Source organism: Lycium ferocissimum, unplaced genomic scaffold (genome assembly GCF_029784015.1).
Source record: "Lycium ferocissimum isolate CSIRO_LF1 unplaced genomic scaffold, AGI_CSIRO_Lferr_CH_V1 ctg12174, whole genome shotgun sequence".
Lineage (NCBI taxonomy): Eukaryota > Viridiplantae > Streptophyta > Magnoliopsida > Solanales > Solanaceae > Lycium > Lycium ferocissimum.
Genome location: NW_026714217.1, coordinates 23,393 through 45,150, shown reverse-complemented (window position 1 = coordinate 45,150; position 21,758 = coordinate 23,393). Strand labels below are relative to the sequence as shown.

At 41.3% G+C, this 21,758-nt stretch overlaps 1 protein-coding gene across 1 annotated transcript; it reads right to left on the bottom strand.

The window, feature by feature from the left end:
- Window positions 1–7,838: 7,838 nt before the first annotated feature.
- Window positions 7,839–14,602, bottom strand: LOC132041883 (uncharacterized; the record flags this gene model as incomplete). Its single annotated transcript, XM_059432564.1, has 6 exons — window positions 14,457–14,602; window positions 10,626–10,836; window positions 10,312–10,412; window positions 9,080–9,550; window positions 8,239–8,431; window positions 7,839–8,142 (listed from the first exon to the last, which is right to left on the bottom strand). Coding segments are annotated over exons 1-6 (1,426 nt in total), but the record flags the coding sequence as incomplete, so codon positions are not given.
- Between the last annotated feature and the right edge of the window lie 7,156 nt (window positions 14,603–21,758).

The following is a 21,758-nucleotide window of genomic DNA, read 5'->3' as shown; positions in this document are numbered from 1 at the left end:
CTTTCTTCGGGGGCTGCGTTTCATGCCCGCAGGTACAGACGCTCGCTTTGGTGATCCGCCAGCCTAGGATATCTATTCTGCTATCTTGGAGTGCTCCCTTATTCCGGAGCCTATATTTTGGTACGAACCCTTTTGTTTTATATATATACTTAGCCGGGGGTACGGCGGGGCCACTGTCCGTCATATATTCTTGTTGCCACTCTTAGAGGTCTGTAGACATATGTGTGAGTTGTATATAGTTGCTATTCAGTTTTGTCTGTATGACTTATGTTTTGGGGCGTTCCCACTCGTAGTGGCAGCCTTGTCGGCTTGCGTAGATATATATATATATATGTTCTGAAAGTAGTGTGTTATGATAGCCTTGCCGGCTTATATACGATGCTATCTGTTGAAAGTTGTAACTCCTCAGGAGACAGGTTGTTGTGATATGTATATATATATATGCGACAGTTTTGAGACGACATCATGCCTTTCTATATATAAGTTCTTTATTATGCTAAGTAGTGGGCGATTATAGTTAACAGGTGTATACGAGTGTCCAGCTCGGGCACTAGTCACGGCCTACGGGGTTAGGTCGTGACAAGTCCGGTGATGACGATGATACTCAGTTAGAGTTGAGTCCGAACCATGCTTATGGGGGCCGACCCGATTGAGCAGAGTTTGGTGTTCTTGCCGCGCCGCGACCGATGCCCCCGCTACGGTGTCCCGGTGCACACCGTAGCTACACAAGGCTTCTGCAACCGAGATAAATGTTTCCGAGGGCGAGGCCTCCACCACCACCGCCCGCCACACAGGGTCCGCCTTCGGTCCGCTTTCACGGCCCGGACATCCGAGCCCGTTGACCCAAAGTTGGGCGCTCCCGCCGGCCACGCTAATTACGACCCAGATCGCGGTCAAGGCGGCCCGAGGGCTGAAAGGCAGGTAGGAAAAATCTTGCAACATTTTAAGCCAAAGGTGGTGAAAATAGTGCAGCAGTTGGTTACAGAGGCGACCACGAAACCGTGCGGAGTTCGAGAAAAAGCACGAAGTGTATCAGGCTCGATTGGGACCTTCGAGTCAAAATTACCCGAGAGGCACCACGCCGGTGGGGGAGTCCGGCGAGGAGGAGTGAGTTGGATAAGGGCGAGGAATGAGCTTGAGGCACTCGAAAGTGCGAGGTATGGTAGCCACCGGTGCCGGCGCCTCGTGCCATTTTGCCTACTACATTTAAGGTCCGGATTTTTGGATTACGAGGAGGAGAGCAGGGACACCGAGCCACTTGTGCGCGATACAGGAAAAAGGGTCCGTGAGCCATCTGAGGACCCGGCGGAGTTGGCCAAGAGGTTAAAGAAGACAGAGGAGAAGGAAATGCAGCAGGCAATCTTTCAGTCATTAGTTGAGCCGCAGCGCCAACCAGGAGAGTCCACGAGTCAGCCGCCGGATGCAGCGGGCCAGTCACCGTGAGTTCGCACGGCACCAAAGGGTGCCAAGGTACCACTTCTTCCTCGCTCTTATACATGTTGCCCGAGAGCCGAGTGCTTGATTTTTCCGTTGGGGGTGGGAGTGTTGGCACTAATGTGGTGTAGATATATATTTAGGAACCCCCTCGGCTTTTCTTTGCCGTTCTTTTTGGGTGTCGTTTTTGTTGAAACTGGCATGTTAAGTTGTTGCTTAGGTTGAAAAGAGTAGTTTTGACTTAGTTGGTGTTGTTCTTTAACTAAAAGCATGTGATTATTGTTGGTTTGTGGAAATTTTGGACCCCTCGAAAATTACACCTATTGCATACTTAGAACAGTTAGTGGATGACATGATTGATTCTTTGTATGACATTATGATTATTGGGGTATTGTGTGTGCAATAAATGACTACTTAGGAGGTCACAATTGTAAAAATAATCGTCCTTATGCCAATGAGTGTGTGAGTTGTTAGTTTGATTCTGTTTATGCATGTAGAATCTAGAACTTGCCTGGTTGGTCTAGTTTGAAATCCGAGAGTTAGTTCGGTTGTGAAATGATCTTAGGCTTTCTTTGTGTAAATAGTCACTGTGCCTAAATAAGCCTTACCAAAGCTGAAAATATCCCTAGTTTCCCTTTTTGAGCCTTTTGACCTTTTTCTTGGCTAGCCAAATATGAAACCTCACCCGTGTTGCAATATATCCATCTTCGCACCCGTTCCCTCCTTGATGCTACTAGATAGATGAGGCAAAGTGCCTAAGTTGGGGGTGAGTTAAATGTGAAGTCGATGTTAAAAACATAAGTTGGGGGTGGTGGAGTTTGCTAGTGGAGATCCGATGTGGTAGTTACATATATATATATATATATATATATATATATATATATATATATATATATATATTAAAAAAAAGAGAAAAAAAAAATCAGGAAATGGTTACACAAAAAGATTTGTAAGTTGGTTAGGAATAAAATCACATCGAGGTCGAAAACTTGAAAGGGAATAAAAGGGGTTGGAAAGAAAAGAGGCGAATTAAGGTGAAGAGATGTGTAGAGTTCAAGGAGGGTGAGTCACTAATATCCAAAAAAAAAAAAAGTATCCTACCCGTCCCTAAGCCTACATTACAAGCCAAAACAAGCCCTAATGAGATCACAACCGAGCGAGCCTAGGGTGAAGACATAGAAAATAAGGACAAGCCTATGGTATTCGCATGTGTAAATATGAAGTTCTTTGTGAGTGCGAGTGTTTTTCTCTTCTCTTTCGTCTTTGTCCCATTTTTTGTGGTATATATGTGTGTTGGGACATTCTTTGGTCCATGTGAGGGCATAAGGATGAGAATTGAGCAAAATAAGGTGATCGCCTGAAGTAGCGGTTGTGTGCATCATAATACGTTCGATAATGTAATGTCATGCATTGAAGCTTCATTGTTATTCATAGCATTCTTGAGTGTGTAGATTGTTTTGAAAAGAGAAAGTGGGGATGGTCATTTGAGAAAATGCGCATGCTGATAGTTGAGAGTCAAAACCAATGTAGACATTATTACTCTGTGATATCTAGGTGTTAGATTGAGTCGTTGTTTTGTATGGCTTGCTTGAGGACAAGCAAAGACTTTAAGTTGGGGGTGTTGATGTGCCGGGCATTTATGGCACATTCGAGGCCTTTTTACGAGAAGTTTTACTTGTTTTTAAGAAAGTCGGTGTCTATTTAATGTGTTTTTAGTGTTTTTCGGAAACGAACGATTTGGGTAGCGAAAACGAATGGAAGTGCGAGAATGGTCGTAAACTCGCCTTTACGGACCGTATTCTCAAATACGGCGGTATTCCATGGTCGTATTAAAGAGTAAGAGAAACAGAAAGTCAGGCTGAGATATGGTGATTTACGAACAACTTTTACGGACCGTATTTCACTTTACGGTCCGTATTTCAAGGCGTATTTAACCATGTGAGCATCTGGCAGAAAGGCAAAGTTTTGGAAGTTGAAAGACGACCTGGCAGTTTACGGACCGTAAACCAATTTACGGTCCGTATTTCAGAAGAACAAAGTGGCTCAAAACTGGGAAGCAAGTCTGGGCGTAAACTAGTTTACGGTCCATAATGTCACACCCGGATCTTGATCAGGGTGTGATGGGCACCCGACCCTTACCTAGGGCCGAGCGAACCCTCGACTCTTATTCCATGCGTAAATTTTTTTTTGTCTTTTCCTCTAAGTCAAATACACATGATAAGGCTCACTAAAGTATTCTTCTGTTGCTTTCCAAGCAAATCGAATTTATAACCGTATAAGACTTATATCATAATACAAAGCCGACACATTGGCCTATGAAGCCAGCGACGGACCGACTGCTCGGTACCCACGACTACGTACGCAAAGTCTCTAACGTAATCGTAAATCCCGGCACGTGTACTCGACTCGGCTACACTCCGAGGCCAAGTGGAGCTTGCCAACTTCGCTTTGGAACATCTTCTATATTAACTTCAATCCGTCGGGTGTGCACGCGGCATGAACGCAGCCCCCGAAGAAGAGGGGTCGACGAGCAATGTGCGAGTATGCAAGGCATGAACGATGTAACAACATAGTAAGAGGTTTGTAGAGCACATCATGTAAAGAGGGTATTCTCGTACATATAAAACATATCATGAGAAGTACATGCACTTCGTACATATGGAACATATCACGTGTTAAATCGTAACACGTGCATGAGTAAAACCGTATGGAAACATAGACCGTACCATAGGATAAAAGGTAACTTTTTTGTATATAAGTGCCCTTCGCGGTGCGTGCTTTCTTAGCTTTTCTTACTCATATATATACATATATACATAAAAATAAAGTATATCATATTGCCGAGGCGTCGGCAGCCGATCCATTTAACCATAATATGCACATCCCGCGTCCGGGCATCCCGCGTCCGGGACGATATCATGTGCCATACTCCAACTGATCAGGTGGATATGCGTATATAACGCTCTGCCCTTATCTCCATTTCCCCCGTAAATTTATCGGCGTCTATAGCGCCCTGGCTCTTTCATCATATACATATATCAGCGTCTATAGCGCTCTGATTCTTTTTGTCATATGCACATACTTATATCATATATATATATATGTATATACCAGCGTCTATAGCGCTCTGATTCTGCTATCATATACGTATACTTATATCATATCTATTTATCAGCGTCTATATAGCGCTCTGGTTCTGTTATCATATATATATGTACGTATGTCGGGTACACACATCAATCGGGGTCATAAGGCATAATTCCATGTACCTAGAATCCTTAGAATAGTCATTACCTATAATAGTCTTGGGATATCCGGTAGTTTAACATTTCCATATTTTCATTTTTTATAACGAACATATCGTCAACGTATCTATCGTAGGCATTTTCTCATTTTCGACTCCATCGTTGTCGTTACAAGATCATATTCTTCACCTTAGTCAAGGAATCATCTTTGTCATACTTATCATGGACATATGTTCTTTCTTAGCATTGTCGTTGTCATGGTCATCATAGACACATTTACATTAGGATAGCGTTGTACCTATCGTTCGATAATCGGGACAAGGATCGAAGTTTCCTTAGGATTCCACTCCAAAAACAAGCCAAATGAAACGATAAGGAAAATCCGGAACAAGGGGCCCACCTCGGGTCAAATGAGGCGGCGCACACAATTTACGTGTAATACGTTTCGTGACATTACTTATGAGAGTTTTAAGGTAATCGGGTCTCATTTATGCAAGTTCTAGAGGTCTAGGAGATTGTTCTCACATTTTGCACAATTTCTATTTCAATTCTACTGAATGAATAGTAACTAATTTCCATCTTGGATTCCGAGGAAAGGAATGGTCCCCGAGGCCCGTATTCAGCTCTATTACATCTAGGACATGCCAAGAAAGGAAAGTGAAGCCTTACATACCTCTTTCTGCTCCTTCTGCTACTCCAAATCCAAGCTGCAAATCCGCCAAAATCTACGATTTGGTCACATTTACCAATTGTCAATTTGAGCATCTAGAAGTTGGAACTCAAAGTAATCATTTGTCTACCGAAATTTCGGCAGCACTTCCCCTGTGAATATACCATGCCACCAAGTTTAACTTGGCCGATTTCAATCAACAACAATCCCGGGAATACAACCCGGCCAAACTAACAACAATACATAAGTTTTCATGAATTTCCATTCTTTTCTATACATTACCACAACAACCGATACACCACATAAATTTCATTCATTTTACACTCCACAACATACACAACAATCAAATAACATTAAATAAAATTTGTTCATCATACTCACACCAAGGACACATACACACGGCCTCAACTTTCAACACACCATCTTTCATGTTTTTCATCCATTTTCATTTACCATAACATGCATATTCCATGATCTTCATTCATTTTTCTATACCTTACAACACCACACGGCCAAACTTGAATCATGCAATATTTCATAAATTTCCATGCTTTCCATCCATTTTCTATACTAAAACATATACAAACCATCTAAAACAACCATTAAAATTCTACAAAAAATCAATTCAACACACCTTACCACTTCACTACACCATTCGGCCAACTCCCATACATTTATGTTTCATGAATTTCATCCATATTTATGCACTACAACACCTATAACCATCCATAACACATAAAAGAGCATGAAATCTTACCTTTTTCCTTAACTTCCCACTTCACTAGAATCTTGAACTTGCCACAAAGGATGGTTTTCTTGCTCCAACAATTGCACCACATTAAAGAGCACCCTTGACTTGGTAGAAATACTTGAAGAACATAATTTTTAAACCAAGGATTAAAGACTTGAAATTTTTCTTTTCCTTCCTTTTTTTTTTGCTAGCCTTGGCCGAATGGCCTTGGCTTTGTTCATCTCTTTTTTTTTTTTGCTTCTCCCTTGAATGGTAAGATGAACACATATATATATACACATAAGTCCTCAAGCATGTGAGGGGCACATGCCCCCTCTCTAGATTTTTCTTTTCTTTTCTTGATTTTTCTTGAAATTCTTTTATCAAAAGATGACTTATTTGTCATCATTATTTTCCATTCTTTCTTTTCTTTTCTTTTGTGTCACATGGCCAATTTGGCCCTTTTTAGAATTTTCATGAACCCTTGGTGAAATTCTCGTTTTGCCCCTCGACTTTTCTCAATATTACCATTTTGTCCCTAACCTTCCGCATTATTTTCACGGCCCCTTTTGCGAATTTCTCTTCTTGCCCTTAGCCTTTCTCAATATTTTCCATACTACCATTGCCCACAATTAATATTCCTAACAACTCGCACATTAAAATTACTTTAGAACATAGCCTTGTCCTTAACTTCTCGCCATGGTCTCGCAACATCCGAACGTACGAAGTATGGGCTATAACACATAAACCACTTTACGGACCGTATTTCGTATCGACGGGGACCAAAGTGCAAATCTGCAACTTTCACGTTTTCAGAACCTATAAATAGTCATTGTAAGGTTTCAATTATTATCAGTTCTCATATTTTTAGCTTTTGACTTAGAACATTAAATACTCTCTAGTTTTTTAAGGTTCAAATATCAATTCAAGTATTCTCAATTCCTCTTTCCTTCCAAAGTAAGCAATTATGAATTCTTCAATTTCTTATTTCTTGTTCTTTGTCATAAGTAGCTAATTTCCCTTACTAGGGTTGTGAACCCAATTGATGGGTATTTTGTGATTGGGTTGTGATTGATATACACATAATGGATTATTAGGGTTTGTTTATTCTTCATTATTCATTCATAATTAATGGTTGCAAACATTGATTAAAGCCATAAACCTTGATTTATTTGGGAAAATAATTAGGGTTGGTAAGAATAAACAACAAGAGCTCAAAGCTTTAAACTTTGTTTAATAAATTCCCAACTTTTACCAAAATCATCGGATTAAGACATTAGACCTAAACATAGCATTCTACGAATTTAGTAACCTTTTCACACCCTATTCCCTGTGGGATTCGACTCCAACCTTGTTGGGTTACTATATTTGACAACGTTCGCGTTATACCATTAATAAGTGTAATTTGAGCGTATCACGGTACATTGTTCGCTACAGCGGCCACCAAGGAAATGGATGGCCACTGGCATCGGCCCACGTACCGCCATAGCGGTATCGCCGCAACGGTTCATTTTGGGCAGTGAGCTCGATTTTGTCCAGTTTTTACCCCTATCACCCCACATTTCATCCAGGGCCTCAAAAACACTACACAAAACATGCACACATATAAAAAGACGCCCCACGAATCCACCCGCGGCCTCTGAATTCCCAACGGAGTGATAATTAGCTGTAACGACCGGAAGGGTCGTTACACCAGATACCAATTAAAACACCGTTCATCCCCGAATGGACAAAGGTAAGAAAACTAGGGAGGAGTTACCTGATTCAACGAAAAGGTGAGGGTATTTGTTACTCATATCGGACTCTGTCTCCCAAGTAGCTTCTTCCACTGGTCGATTCTTCCATTGAACTTTCACAGAAGCTATTTCCTTAGTCCTCAACTTGCGAACATCCCTGTATAAGATAGCAGCGGGCTCTTCCTCATACGACAGATTTTCATCTAAAAAAATCGAATTCCAACGGATGATATAGGAACCATCACCGTGGTACCTCTTTAACATCGACACATGGAACACCGGATGAACACCTGATAATCCCGGAGGTAAAGCCAACTTGTAAGCCACCTCTCCCACACGTTTGAGAATCTCAAACGGACCAATGAACCTCACGCGAAGCTTGCCCTTCTTCCCAAACCTCATCACATCCTTCATGGGTGAGACCTTCAATAGCACTTGCTCTCCTTCCTCAAACTCAAGATCTCGAACCTTGCGGTCCGCATACTCCTTCTGCCTATTCTGCGCTGCCAAAATCTTGATTTGAATCACCTTCACCTTCTCTAGGAACTCCCTCAGAAGGTCAGTACCCCATGGTCTCACCTCGAATGCATCAAACCATCCAATAGGAGACCTATACCTTCTTCCATACAATGCCTCAAATGGGTCCATATCAATACTCGAGCGATAGCTATTATTGTAAGCAAATTCAGCTAAGGGCAAGAATTAATCCCAATGCCCACCAAAATCTATCACACACGCATGAAGCATATCCTCAAGAACCTGAATAGTCCGCTCAGGCTACCCGTCAATCTGAGGATGGAAGGCTGTGTTAAGATCTAACCTCGTACCCAACTCCTTATGCAAACACTCCCAAAACCTGGATGTGAACGTGGTGCCCGTGTCGGACACGATGGAGATAGGAACCCCGTGGAGTCTAAGCACCTCTCGAATGTAAACCTTAGCCAATTTTTTCTCGTCATAAGTTACCTTCACCGGAATAAAGTGGGCAGACTTGGTTAACCTATCAACAATAACCCAGATGGAGTCAAACTTCCCTAGCATCTTCGGAAGACCCACCACGAAATCCATGGCTATTTTTTCCCACTTCCACTCGGGAATGGGCATTCTCTGCAATATACCCCCAGGTTTTTGATGTTCATACTTCACCTATTGGGAATTCAAACATTGAGCAACGAGCTTTACTATATCACGCTTCATCCTAGTCCACCAGTAATATTGCCTCAAATCACGATACATCTTAGTGGCACCAGGATGGATAGAATACATCAAAGTATGAGCCTCTTTCAGAATGGTCTTAATCAAGTCGCCCACACATGGCACACACACTCGTCCTTTGATCCGCAACACGCCTTCCTCATCAATCACGACCTCTTTGGCGTCATTACGCAACACCTTATCACGTATTTTACATAGCTTAGCATCTTCAAACTGTTTAGCTTTAATCTGCTCTAATAATGAAGATCGAGCCTCAACACAAGCCAACACCTTTCCTGTGTTAGAAATATCCAGTCCCATATAACTGTTAGCCAGAGTCTGCACCTCTCTAGCCAACGGACGCTCAGAAGAGATCAAACGAGCCAGAATTCCCATACCAGTCGACTTCCTGCTCAATGCGTCAGCTACTACATTAGCCTTACCAGGGTGATACAAAATAGTGATGTGATAGTCCTTCAACAGTTCTATCCATCTCCGCTGTCTAGACTTCAGATCCTTTTGAGTGAACACATGCTGCAAACTGCGATGGTCTGTGTACACTTCACAATGGACACCATACAAGTATTACCTCCATATTTTCAATGCAAACACCACCGCTGCCAACTCTAGATCATGATCAGGATAGTTTTTCTCATGCACCTTCAACTGCCGAGAAGCATAAGCAATCACCTTCCTTTCCTGCATCAAAACAGCACCCAAACCAGAACATAAAGCATCACAGTAAACAACAAAATCCTTGCCCTCCGCGGGCAATGCTGGAATCGGTGCTATGGTCAATAATGTTTTGAGCTTTTGAAAGCTCTCCTCACACTCGTCAGGCTACTGAAATCGTACCTCTTTCTGAGTCAAACGGGTTATATGAGAAGCAATAGAGGCAAACCCTTTCACAAATCGACGATAGTAGCTAGCCAGACCCATAAAATTACGGATCTCGGTCACTGATGTGGGCCTAGACCATTCCTTGACTGCTTGAATTTTCTGAGGATCCATTAAAAATCCCTCTTTCGAAATAACATGCCCCAAGAAAGACACAGAAGACAACCAGAATTCACACTTGGAGAATTTAACATATAACTCCTTCTCTCACAATACTCTGAGAGCAATTCGCAAATGTTTCTCATGCTCTTACTTACTTCTAGAGTACACCAGGATATAATCAATGAACACTATTACGAATGAGTCTAAATAGGGCTTAAACACAACTTCACATCAAATCCATGAATGCGAAAATGAGCTTTTGTAAGCCCAAAAGACATAACCAAGAACTCATAGTGCCCATACCTGGTTCGAAAAGCGATTTTAGGAACATCCTCCGCCCGAATCTTTAACCGATGGTACCCTGATCTCAAATCGATTTTAGAGAACACAGAAACTCCCTGTAACTGGTCAAACAAGTCATCAATACGGGGAATGAGATACTTATTTCAGACAGTTACCTTATTTAGCTGACAGTAATCAATGCACATACGCATAGAACCATCCTTCTTCTTAACAAATAACATAGGAGCACCCCACGGATAGGCACTCAGGTGAATAAATCCCTTACTCAGAAGATCTTGCAACTACTCTTTTAGTTTCCTGAGTTCTGCTGGTACCATCCTATAAGATGGGATAGAGATAGGACGAGTCACTGGGTCTAAGTCAATTCTGAAGTCAATATCACGATTCGGTGGCATACCAGGCAAGTCCGCGAAAAATACATCCGCAAACTCGCGTACCACTGGAATCGAATCAAGGGATGGAGTATCTGCACTGGTATCACGGATATGTGTCAGATAAGCTAAACAACCCTTCTCTACTAGCTTCCTAGCACGAACAAACTTAGAATGGCAATCAAGTATAGCATAATGCGGGGACAACCAACTCATACCTAAAATAACATCAAAGTCTACCATGTCTAAGATCATCAAATCTGCCCAAGTACTATACCCCATAAAAGAAATTGCACACGAAGGGTAGATGCTATCCACTACCACAGAATCCCCAATGTTACACCCCGTATTTTTATACGACAGATTATTCGTAAGCCAAACGACATAAATCCAAGAACAAGATTATTTTTGGGTATGAGACAAGGACTTTTAATCCCCGATATTAATATGGCACGACTTGTTTGCAATTTCCATTAGTGTAGAAATATTAATGGAGATTAGGGATTAATTAACCATGATTAAATTATTAAGTGGGGATTAGTGATTAATTATGATTAATTAGCCTAATTAGACCATTAAGTGGGCCCCACAACACATGGATGAATATGATTGGTCCATGAAGGATAATGGGACACATGTCAAGGGTTGGACATGTGTCACCACTATGGAGGACATATATATATATCAAAAAAATTACTAAGCAATTCATTTTTCATCCACAAAAATAAAATGCAAGAGAGAGGAGCTCAGCCATGGCAGCTCACAGCCATGGCTGGCCTTGAAAGATGGTGATTTCCATGCAAATCAAGCCCTAAAGTGTTCTATATAATTTTCTTCAAGTTTCAATTGAAAGAGAAACCACAAACATGCCATGAATGTTCTTGAAGCTCTCGGCCATGGCTGATTTTTGGCAAGCTTCCAACCTTGATCCAAATTGATTTTTCAAGGTGTTCTAACTGAATTGGAAGGGCAGATTGTGACGTGAAAGCAGTCCATAGGGCAGCAAGAATAAGTATTAATTCAATCGCAAATTCTAGCCAAGTTGAGAAGTCAAGTTGCTAAGGTAAGGGTTGATCATGTTCTACATGTTTTAGTAAGGATTTAGGCTTTTTGTAACTTAGTAAAAATGAATTGAGTCTATGAAAAATTATGTATGTTGATGGTGGAATGTTGTTGAAATTTTGTAGGGCATTTTTATGTAGAAATAGTGGACTGATTTGAATTAACATTTTGGTTGTTGTTGTTGTGGGTTTTATGATGAGAAGGAAGGTATTTAATGGTTCAAGTTGGAGTTGTAATTGTTTGTGGGCTGTTGTAGAAGTTAATATGGTGTTAAGTATAGTTTCTTGCATCTAAATGGATAATGTTGTTAACGTGTGGTTGTTGGTATAGTTTATGAATTTGGATGGAAAGGATGTGTTGTTCTTGTTCTTGTTGGGCTTGGAAGATTGATGGTAATTAAGATTATATGTTGTGTTGTGTGTTGGTTGGGCTGTTGTAAGGTTGTTTAGATGAAAATGTTACGACTATGAATCATTAAGAGTAACTTGAATATGTAATAGCCGTATGTCGGTTGTTGTCGAATGTTGTAAACGTGGGCTGTTTTGGAGTGTTGTACGAGCTGCCCCGAGTGTTCTTGAGTTTTTTTTGAATAGTCTCGGATTGATACTTGAATGTATAATCATTGTTGTTGGCATGGTTGTATATGGTTGGTTTGAATGTAAAGGAAATGTCGTCAAATTATTTAGAAAGGAGTTACTAACGTTAGAATACGTTTTGAATTCCCCCGTAGCTTAACCACAGTTCTTGACGTCTTAATATAGGTTGAGGTACTATTGGGCAGCGTATACGTGTTGTGTTGCCAGTAAACGCTAAAGGTATGTAAAGCCTATTCCTTCTTTCTTTTGGCATGTCTTAGATGTAAGTATGATACGATATGAGCTTCGGGGTAACTCTATTCATAAGTTCCGAGCATGTTTATGATTTTTATTCACTTCTTGATGTTAGACTTCTTAATATAGTCGAGCTATTGTCCTCGAGTCTTTTGTATGATCGGATCGTAAATAATGCATAAAGGTTCCTATTCTTAAAGGATTCTATAATGAATAATGTCCATAACTTTTGTAAACTGACTTGGATTAACTAAATACATGTCTATCATCCCTGAGGCCTTATTTTGATATAGTTCATAATGATATTCAAAGAGTACTAAATATGACTATCATCCTGATACTCGAGCGTTGATTAGTCTACTTATCCATTGAGTCTCAAAAGATGATTTATATGCATATGATTACTCACTACTCTGTTTGTGCATTCTGTTACTACATATTTCACCGAGTCCCTCACTAGAGGGCCGGGTACGATATATGCTATGTTATGGTGTTATGCTGTGTTATGGTGTTATGCTGTGATATGGAGTTATGTTGTGATACGGAGTTATGCTGTGATACGGAGTTATACTGTGATACGGAGTTATGCTGTGATACGGAGTTATGCTGTGTTCTGGAGTATGCTGTATTATGGCGCCAAAGACGGGGTGGCGACCATGTTCACCGAGTCCTATAATGGGCCGGATATGATATATGATATTTATATGCATGATTTGTGTTTCAAAGGCAAGCATTTTGGTATTATGGTTATTGTATTCGTTTTCTGTACTTCTTATCTCGGTTATAATCCTGTTTACTGACCCCCTTTCTTCGGGGGGCTGCGTTTCATGCCCGCAGGTGCAGATACTCGATTTGGTGATTCTTCAGCATAGGACTTCTACTCAGCTGTCTTGGAGTGCTCCGTTGTTCCGGAGCCTAGACTTTTGGCACAGATCTATTATTATATGTATATGTTTATCCAGGGGTACGACGGGGCCCTGTCCCGTCATATGTTACTGTTGTCACTCTTAGAGGTCTGTAGACATATGTGTGGGTTGTGTATAGTTACTGTTCAGTTGTGTCCGTATGATTTATGCTTTGGGACGTCCCCATTCGTAGTGGCAGCCTTGTCGGCTTGCGTAGATATAAACATATATGTTTTGGGAGTCGTGTGTTATGGTAGCCTTGTCGGCTCGTGTATGGCGGGGATGTTCCCTTATATTATGATAGCCTTGCCGGCTTATGTACTATGATATTTGTTGAAAGTTGTAACTCCCCAGGAGACAGGTTGCTATGATACGTATATATAATGCGACAGTTTTGAGACGACATCTTGCCTTTTCAGTTATAAGTTCCTTATTATGCTAGTTGTGGATGATTGCCGTTAACAGGTGCATACGAGTGTGCAGCTCGGGCACTAGTCACGGCCTACGGGGTTGGGTCGTGACACCCAACACAAGTAGACACAAAAATAGGGGTATCAAGAGTATCACACATCATATCCAGACCCACAGTAAAATAGGTAGATACATAGGAAAAAGTAGAACCCGGATCAAACAAAACAGAAGCCATACGGTCATAAACGGCGATAGTACCTGTGATAACTCCATCGGAGGCCTCAGCCTCAGGTCTACCTGGGAAGGCGTACAAATAACCGCGCACCCCTGTCACCTATGTACCACTGCGATTACCATTACCAGTCTGAGCCCCGCACCTACCGAGCTGCTGTCCACCTCTACCTGCCTGAGGACCGCCTCGGTTAGTCTTGGTACCACACCTACCCGCGGTGTGGCGGCCCCGCCCTGCCGGTGCGCAATTCTTACCCCTTCGATCTGGTGCAAATGGAGCTCGGGGTGTCTAATACTGAGTTCCCTGCCCACTCTATCTAAGTCTGGGGAAATACCTCTTAATATGCCCTATCTCACCATACTCGAAGCAAGCACGGTCCAGCGTAGGCCGCTGAATAGAAGCTGATGAAGCAGTATAGCCTCCATGCTGACCGGAAGCCTGATAATTTGCCCCTGATGGGCCCCTAACTGACACTTGCATCGCGAACTAAACTGGATGCCCTGAATATACCTGCGAACTCTGACCCCTCGAGAAGGAGTTACTGAACATCCCACCCTTACGGGCCTTCTTCTCAACTTGCCTTGTATAACTCTCATGCCTAATCCCCTCAACGATACGGACATGCTCCGCTATCTCCTGAAATGAAGCCCCAGTGGTTACAAGCTAAAGAGCCGATAACTATAGTACGGTGTTCAACCCCTTCACGAATCGCCTTATCCTCTCCCCTGCAGTGGGCAGAAACTGAAGAGCATAACGAGAAAAGGAGTGGAAATAGGACTCATACACAGCAACAGATGAGTTCCCCTGACCAATAGTAGCGAACTCATCCTTTCTTTGGTCCCTCAGAGTACCTGGAACGTACTTGTCCAGAAACACAGAGTAAAACTTAACCCAAGTCAACGGAGGAGACCCAGTTGGCCTACACTCCACGTAAGCCCTCCGCCAAAGCTTGGCATCAGCCAAGAACTGGAAGGTCACAAACTCTACCCCGTACTTATCCACGGCCCCCATTTTATGAAGCCTCTCATGACAGTCGATAATGAACTCACTCCGACTCAGTACCATAATACACAGGAGGCTTCATTTTAGTGAACCTCCAAAACAGATCATGTTCTTCACCGGTATCAACAGCCCCGGCCTGCCTCGGGAAGGCCTCAAAACCTGAAACCTCATCCAAGTGAGGGTGCCACCGCTGTTGCATGCAGAACCCCCGGAGCCTGTGCTCTGTCCGAATCTGGGGCCGCTACCCCTGCGCCCCTACCTGTTGGACCCGCTGGTATAGCTTCGGCCTGTGCTAACCCATGCAACCAATGCAACACCTGTGCCACAACATCTGGTATACCCTGAGCAGCTGTAGCTCCTGGTGGAATCGGCAATCGCGCCGGCGGGGTGCGGCCGTATCTCCCGCTACCTCGTTCGGAAACACTGGAGGCACGGGGTCGACCATCGGGATGCCGCCCCCGGTGGGGGCTGCCCTGCGCCTCCACCTCTACCTCTAGCCTTTCTTTGCGCATATGTTCTCGCCATACGACGAGGGAATGAAGGATAGTCAGATACCAATTTGAATCAGAAGATACCAATTGGAATCAAGAAGCACGAAAGAAGAAAGAAAAGAGAGTTTTCCTAGTGTCTAGCAGCCTCTCGAAGATAAGTACAGACATCTCCGTACCGATCTAGAAGACTCTGCTAAACATGTCCTTGTACGATAAGATCCTCAGACCACGATCCTCAGACCATGAGCCCATATTCTAGGTCACATGAGTGCCTTTCCATACCTCTTACAGAACAGTGTTTCTTACCTTTCCAATATCAAGAATCAACTCATCATTTCATGTTACAATACCCTTGAGAAGATTATATTAGCTTCTCATCACAACACATCCACTGTAGATTTTATCACATAGGAATAGAGGCACGGAGCCTACACAATCCATCAATCACATTCACATAGGAATTAACCACACAATACCATGCATGAAAACTAGACATGCTTTCTCCTAAGGAGATCACCCAACATACAATCAACTAACCAAAGTCTAACTTAAGTAAATCGTAACCTACCTCAAAGTAGAGCTGGAACACGCAAGTTAATCTGCTACAACATTTACTTTCCTCAAAGCCTCAATACGTTCACCGTCTAAAAATAGAAGGCTCAATGAGTCACATTGCTCAATTCACAAACATCAAAGCAAGAATACCCTTCCCTTTCCCCATTCGGGTGGATGATTTTATAGGTGATAAATAACCTATTAAGGCCCCTAGTATTCATTTACCATCAATTTATACAACATTCTATCAAACATTCCCATTACAAACAGCTTTCTATGGCAAAGATACCATTTCTATAGAACCCTAGGTCTCAAATCACTTAGTTTACTATTTTAAATATTCAATTTATGACAAATAGCAACTAATCAATCCATTTAACTGATAAATCAGCAATAATAACCCCAACCCATTAAGTTTAGAAGATTTATTGACATTCTAGGGTTTCTACTTCACTTTCACCATTTAAGACCCATGAAGATGATTACAATAATGAAGGGGAAGGGAATGATAGAATGAAAAGAAATGGAACTTACCTCTCAAGGTTATCTTTCCCTAGCTTGAAAATTCTCTCTAAGTGCTTGTTGGGAAGTGTGTTAGTATTTTGTGAGAAGAGAAAATAAAACTGAGTATATAAAATTCGGGCTACTGTTTAACTTGACCGCTACAGCGGCCCACCACGAAACCTCAGTGACCGCTATAGCGGTCCATCCACTGCTATAGCGATGCCGCCATAGCGGTACATTGCTCGCTACAGCGGCCATTAAGGAAATGGATGGCTGCAGGTAGCGGTCCACGTACTGCCATAGCGGTACCACCGCGTACGGTACTTCCACCGCCACAGCGGTTCATTTTGGGGCGATGAGCTTGTTTTGTCCGATTATTCCCCCTATCACCCCACATTTCATTCAAGGCCTCAAAAACACAACACAAAACATGCACACCTACAAAAAGACACCCCACGAATCCTCCCGCGGCCACGAAATTTCCAACAGAGTCCTAATTAGCCATAACAACTGGAAGGGTAATTACACTTTCGAACTTCAACTTCGGATTTAAAATTGTTAAAAAATCTTTCTGAATTCAGCCGGGTGCGCTTGGGGCCCCATCGTCACGTGAAAATTTCATAAGAGTCTTTGTATTATTGTCCTTGTTGGTCCTGTAGCTTCTTTATTAAAGCTACGTTATCAAAGTTGTCTTCATCCGTCTTTGTTGCTTTCTTCAACAAATTTGCTTTTTCTTTGTCTTATCTTGTTATGATTATATGTCTATCATCCCTTTCTACGTGTCAAGATTGTGGAGTGCAACAAAATCAAAACTCAATCTCGAATCGGCATTGTTTGGGTCGTGTGAATCTTGGAATGCACTATTTTGAAAATCTACCATATCTCTTTCATGATCTGATCTATGTACTGGAGACATACTTGGATTTGGAGATAGTTATGGGCTGGGATTTTTAATTATGTGCTTGTCTTGATTCTCTTTTTCTTGAAAAAACTTTTCGAGTGTCTGTTTTACTATATCTTATATCTTCTCATTTTTCTTTTCTTTTTTGACAATAAATTTTTCTTTTTTGAATTGTCTCCTAGTGTTAATGTTTTTGGGAGTCTTCGCCTTGTTTGAAGTGATGAACAACCTTCATCTTCACTTTTTGGCAAAGTGACAGCCATTAACGGATTTGATAAGTCTTTACCGGCTACAGTTTGAATCGGACTAGCTGTATCTCTATCCGATATAGGTGATTTTACTGCATTCATCGGGGAATGCACACCCGTCTCATCCATTTTGTCTTGAGATGGAAAACTCTGTGATTGAAACAATTCAAATTTTACCGCTTGGAGTCTCGTGTTCTAGCATTCTTACTTGCTCCACGAGTAATATTTAAATTTTCTGTCTTGATTCTTGTTTTTAAAATGCGGAAAGTTAAAGAACGTTTGGAAATTCGAGACCATTCTCAAAAATTATTTTAACGGACGAGTTGTTGTAAATATTATTTATAACTATTATTAGCACGGAAATATTGTGAAAGGTTGAGGGCGAAAAAGGAAATTCGCAAAATGGGCCGTGAAAATAATGCGGAAGGCTAGGGACGAAATGGTAATATTGAAGAAAGTCGAGGGGCAAAATGGTAATTTCACCAAGGGCTCATGAAAGTTCCCAAAGGGGTCAAATTTAGTCATGTGATGGAAAAAAAAAAGAAAAGAAAAGAAAAAAAAAAGAAGATGACAAAATAAGTCATCTTTCCATGGAAATTAAAAGAAAAGTCTAGAGAGGGGCATGTGCCCCTCACATGCCTAAGAACTCACATATATAAATATATGTGTTTATCTTCCACTTGAAGGCAAGAACAAAAGAAACAAAAGATGAAGAGGGTGGAGAAAGGAGAGCCACGGCCAAGGAGGAAAAAAATTGGCCATGGGAAGTTGGCCAAGAAAAATTATTTTCTTTCATGTTTTCTACCCTTTGGAAGATGCTAAACATCATGGAACAATTGTTGGAGCAAGCAAAACACTTAAATGGACAATTCATGAATCTTGACCAAGTATAGAAGTTGAAAAACAAAGGTAAGAATTCATGTTCTTGTATATGTTTTGGAGGATTATGTATGTTGTAGTGTGTAAGAAGGAACGAAATTCATGAAGTTGTGGATGATTGGAGCTTGGCCGTGTGGTGTTATGTGTGTGTGAATAATGAATCAATGTTTATATAGTGTTTTAATTGTTGTTGTTATGTATTCTATGATGGAAACGAGTGAAAAGCATGAAATATAGAAGTTGTGGATGTAACCGTGTAATGTGTAGTGTGTGCATGGCCGTATATTTGTGTAGTGTTGTATGGAATGAATGGATTGATTCTATGTAAAATGTTGGTTGTTATTGTTGTGAATGATATGTAGAAATGAGTAGAATTTATGAAAATATGGAAGTTTGTGAAGTGGGTGTGTTGTTTGAAAGTTGGCCGTGAGTATGTGTCAATGTGTAGGAAATATGAATTGAATTTTATGTGGTAATCTAGTTGTAGTTATGGTGGAATTTGTATTAGAAGTGAAAGTTGAATGAATTAGTGGAAGTTGGAAATTATAGTGTGTGGCCGTGTGGTGTATATTGATAATTGGAAGATTTTGTATATTGAAAGACAACGTTCTTGCATGGGTAGTAAGAAATGGTATTAGTATGACGTTGTTGGAATATATATTATAAGGTTGCTATTGTGTTCATTGAAGTCGGAAGGTTTTGAAGAAAGTAGTAAATTGAGATCGTGCATTTTGAATGGAATATGTGAATTGCTAATGTGATTGTTGAATTATGTTAATAGTTTGGCCGGGTTTGAATTCCCGGATTGTGATTGATGAGAAATTTGGCTATATTGAATGTTGAGGATGGTATATTTACAGAGGAAATCTTTGCCGAAATTTCGGTAGCCAAGTGTTCCCTTAAGACACTAACTCTAAGAATCCTAATAAGAGTTTGGTAAATATGACCAATTTGCAGATTTTGACGGGATTGCGACGTGACTTTGGAATAGCAAAAGGAGCGGAAAGAGGTATGTAAGGCTTCACCCTTCTTTCTATGGCATGTCTTAGACGTACTAAGTTGGATACGGGCCTCGGGGACCATTCCTTTTCTCGAAATCCAAGATTGAAATTCGCTACTATTCATTCAGTAGAATTGAACTAGAAATGGTGCGAAATGTTGGAAAACTTCTTAGACCTCTAGAACTTGCATAAATGAGACCCGATTACTTTAAAACTCTCATAAGTAATGTCATGAAACGTATTACGCGTAAATTGTGTGCGCCGCCTCATTTGACCCGAGGCGGGCCCATTGTTCCCGGATTTTCCCTATTGTTTCATTTGGCTTGTTTTGGAGTGGAATCCTAAGGAAACTCCTGATCCTTGTCCCGATTATCAAACGATAGGTACAACGCTACCCTAATGTAAATATGTCTATGATGACCATGACAACGACAATGCTAAGAAAGAACATATGTCCATGATAAGTATGACAAAGATGATTCCTTGACTAAGGTGAAGAATATGATCTTGTGATGACAACGATGGAGTCGAAAATGAGAAAATGCCTACGATAGATATGTTGACGATATGTTACATTATAAAAATGAAAATATGGAAATGTTAAACTATTTACGGATATCCCAAGTCTATTATAGGTAATGACTATTCTAAGGATTCTAAATACATGGAATTATGCCTTGTGACCCCGATTGATGTGTGTACCCGACATATATATATATGTATATATATATGATATACATGATATAAGTATATGTATATGATAGCTATAGACGCTATAGTGGTAAATATATATGATATAAGTATGTACATGACAAAAAGAATCAGAGCGCTATAGACGCTGATATATGTATATGATATGAGTATATGTATATGATGAAAGAGCCAGGGCGCTATAGACGCCGATATTTATACGTGAAATATGCATATATTTACGGGGAAGATGGAGATAAGGGCAGAGCGTTATATACGCATATCCACCGATCGGTTGGAGTATGGCACATGATATCGTCCCGGACGCGGGATGCCGGACGCGGGATGTGCATATTTATGGTTAAATGGATCGGCTGCCGACGCCTCGGCAATATGATATACTCTATTTGTTATGTATATATGTATATATATATGAGTAAGGAAAGCTAAGGAAGCATAGCATCTGCCCAAGGGCACTTATACGTACAGGTTACTTTTATCCTATGGTACGGTCCATGTTTCCATACAGTTTTACTCATGCACAGGTAACAGTTTTACACGTGATATGTTCCATATGTACAGGTACAGCTTCCCATGATATATTTCATATGTGCAGAACACTCTCTTTACATGATGTGCTCTCTGGCTCTTACTATGTTGTTACTGTTCATGCCTTACATACTCAGTACATTGCTCGTACTGACCCTCTTCTTCGGGGGCTGCGTTTCATGCCGCGCAGGTACACCCAGACGGGTTGAAGTTAATATAGAAGATGTTCCAGCGAAGTTGGCAAGCTCCACTTGGCCTGGAGTGTAGCCGAGTCAGAGTACACGTGCCAGGATTTCTGACTACAGTTAGAGACTTTGCAGACAGAGTCGTGGTTACCAGAAGTCAGTCTGTCAGTGGCTTCATAGGCCAATGTGTCAGTTTGTATTATGATATAAGTTTTATACAGTTACAAATTCGATTTGCTCGGGAAGCAACAGAAAGAATATTTTAGTAAGCTTTGTTATGTGTATTTGACTTAGAGGAAAAAAAAAATTTACGCATGGAATAAGAGTCAGAGGGTTCGCTCGGCCCTAGGTAAGGGTCGGGTGCCCATCACACCCTAGTAAGGTCGGGGTGTGACAAAGTGGTATCAGAGCAGGTCGGTCCAAGGGTTGTCTGCAAAGTCGTGTCCGGTAGAGTCCTGTTTCAGGGTGTGAAGCCGGCCACATTTATAAACAGGAGGTTGCAGGGCATCTAGGGATTGTTGACCTTCTTTCTGTCTCAGATCGTGCGATAGAGCCAAGTCATAGGAAATAAGATTCCTTATACTAATCGTCAATTTTCGCAGACGCTCAGTAATGACGAAAGAAGACAAGT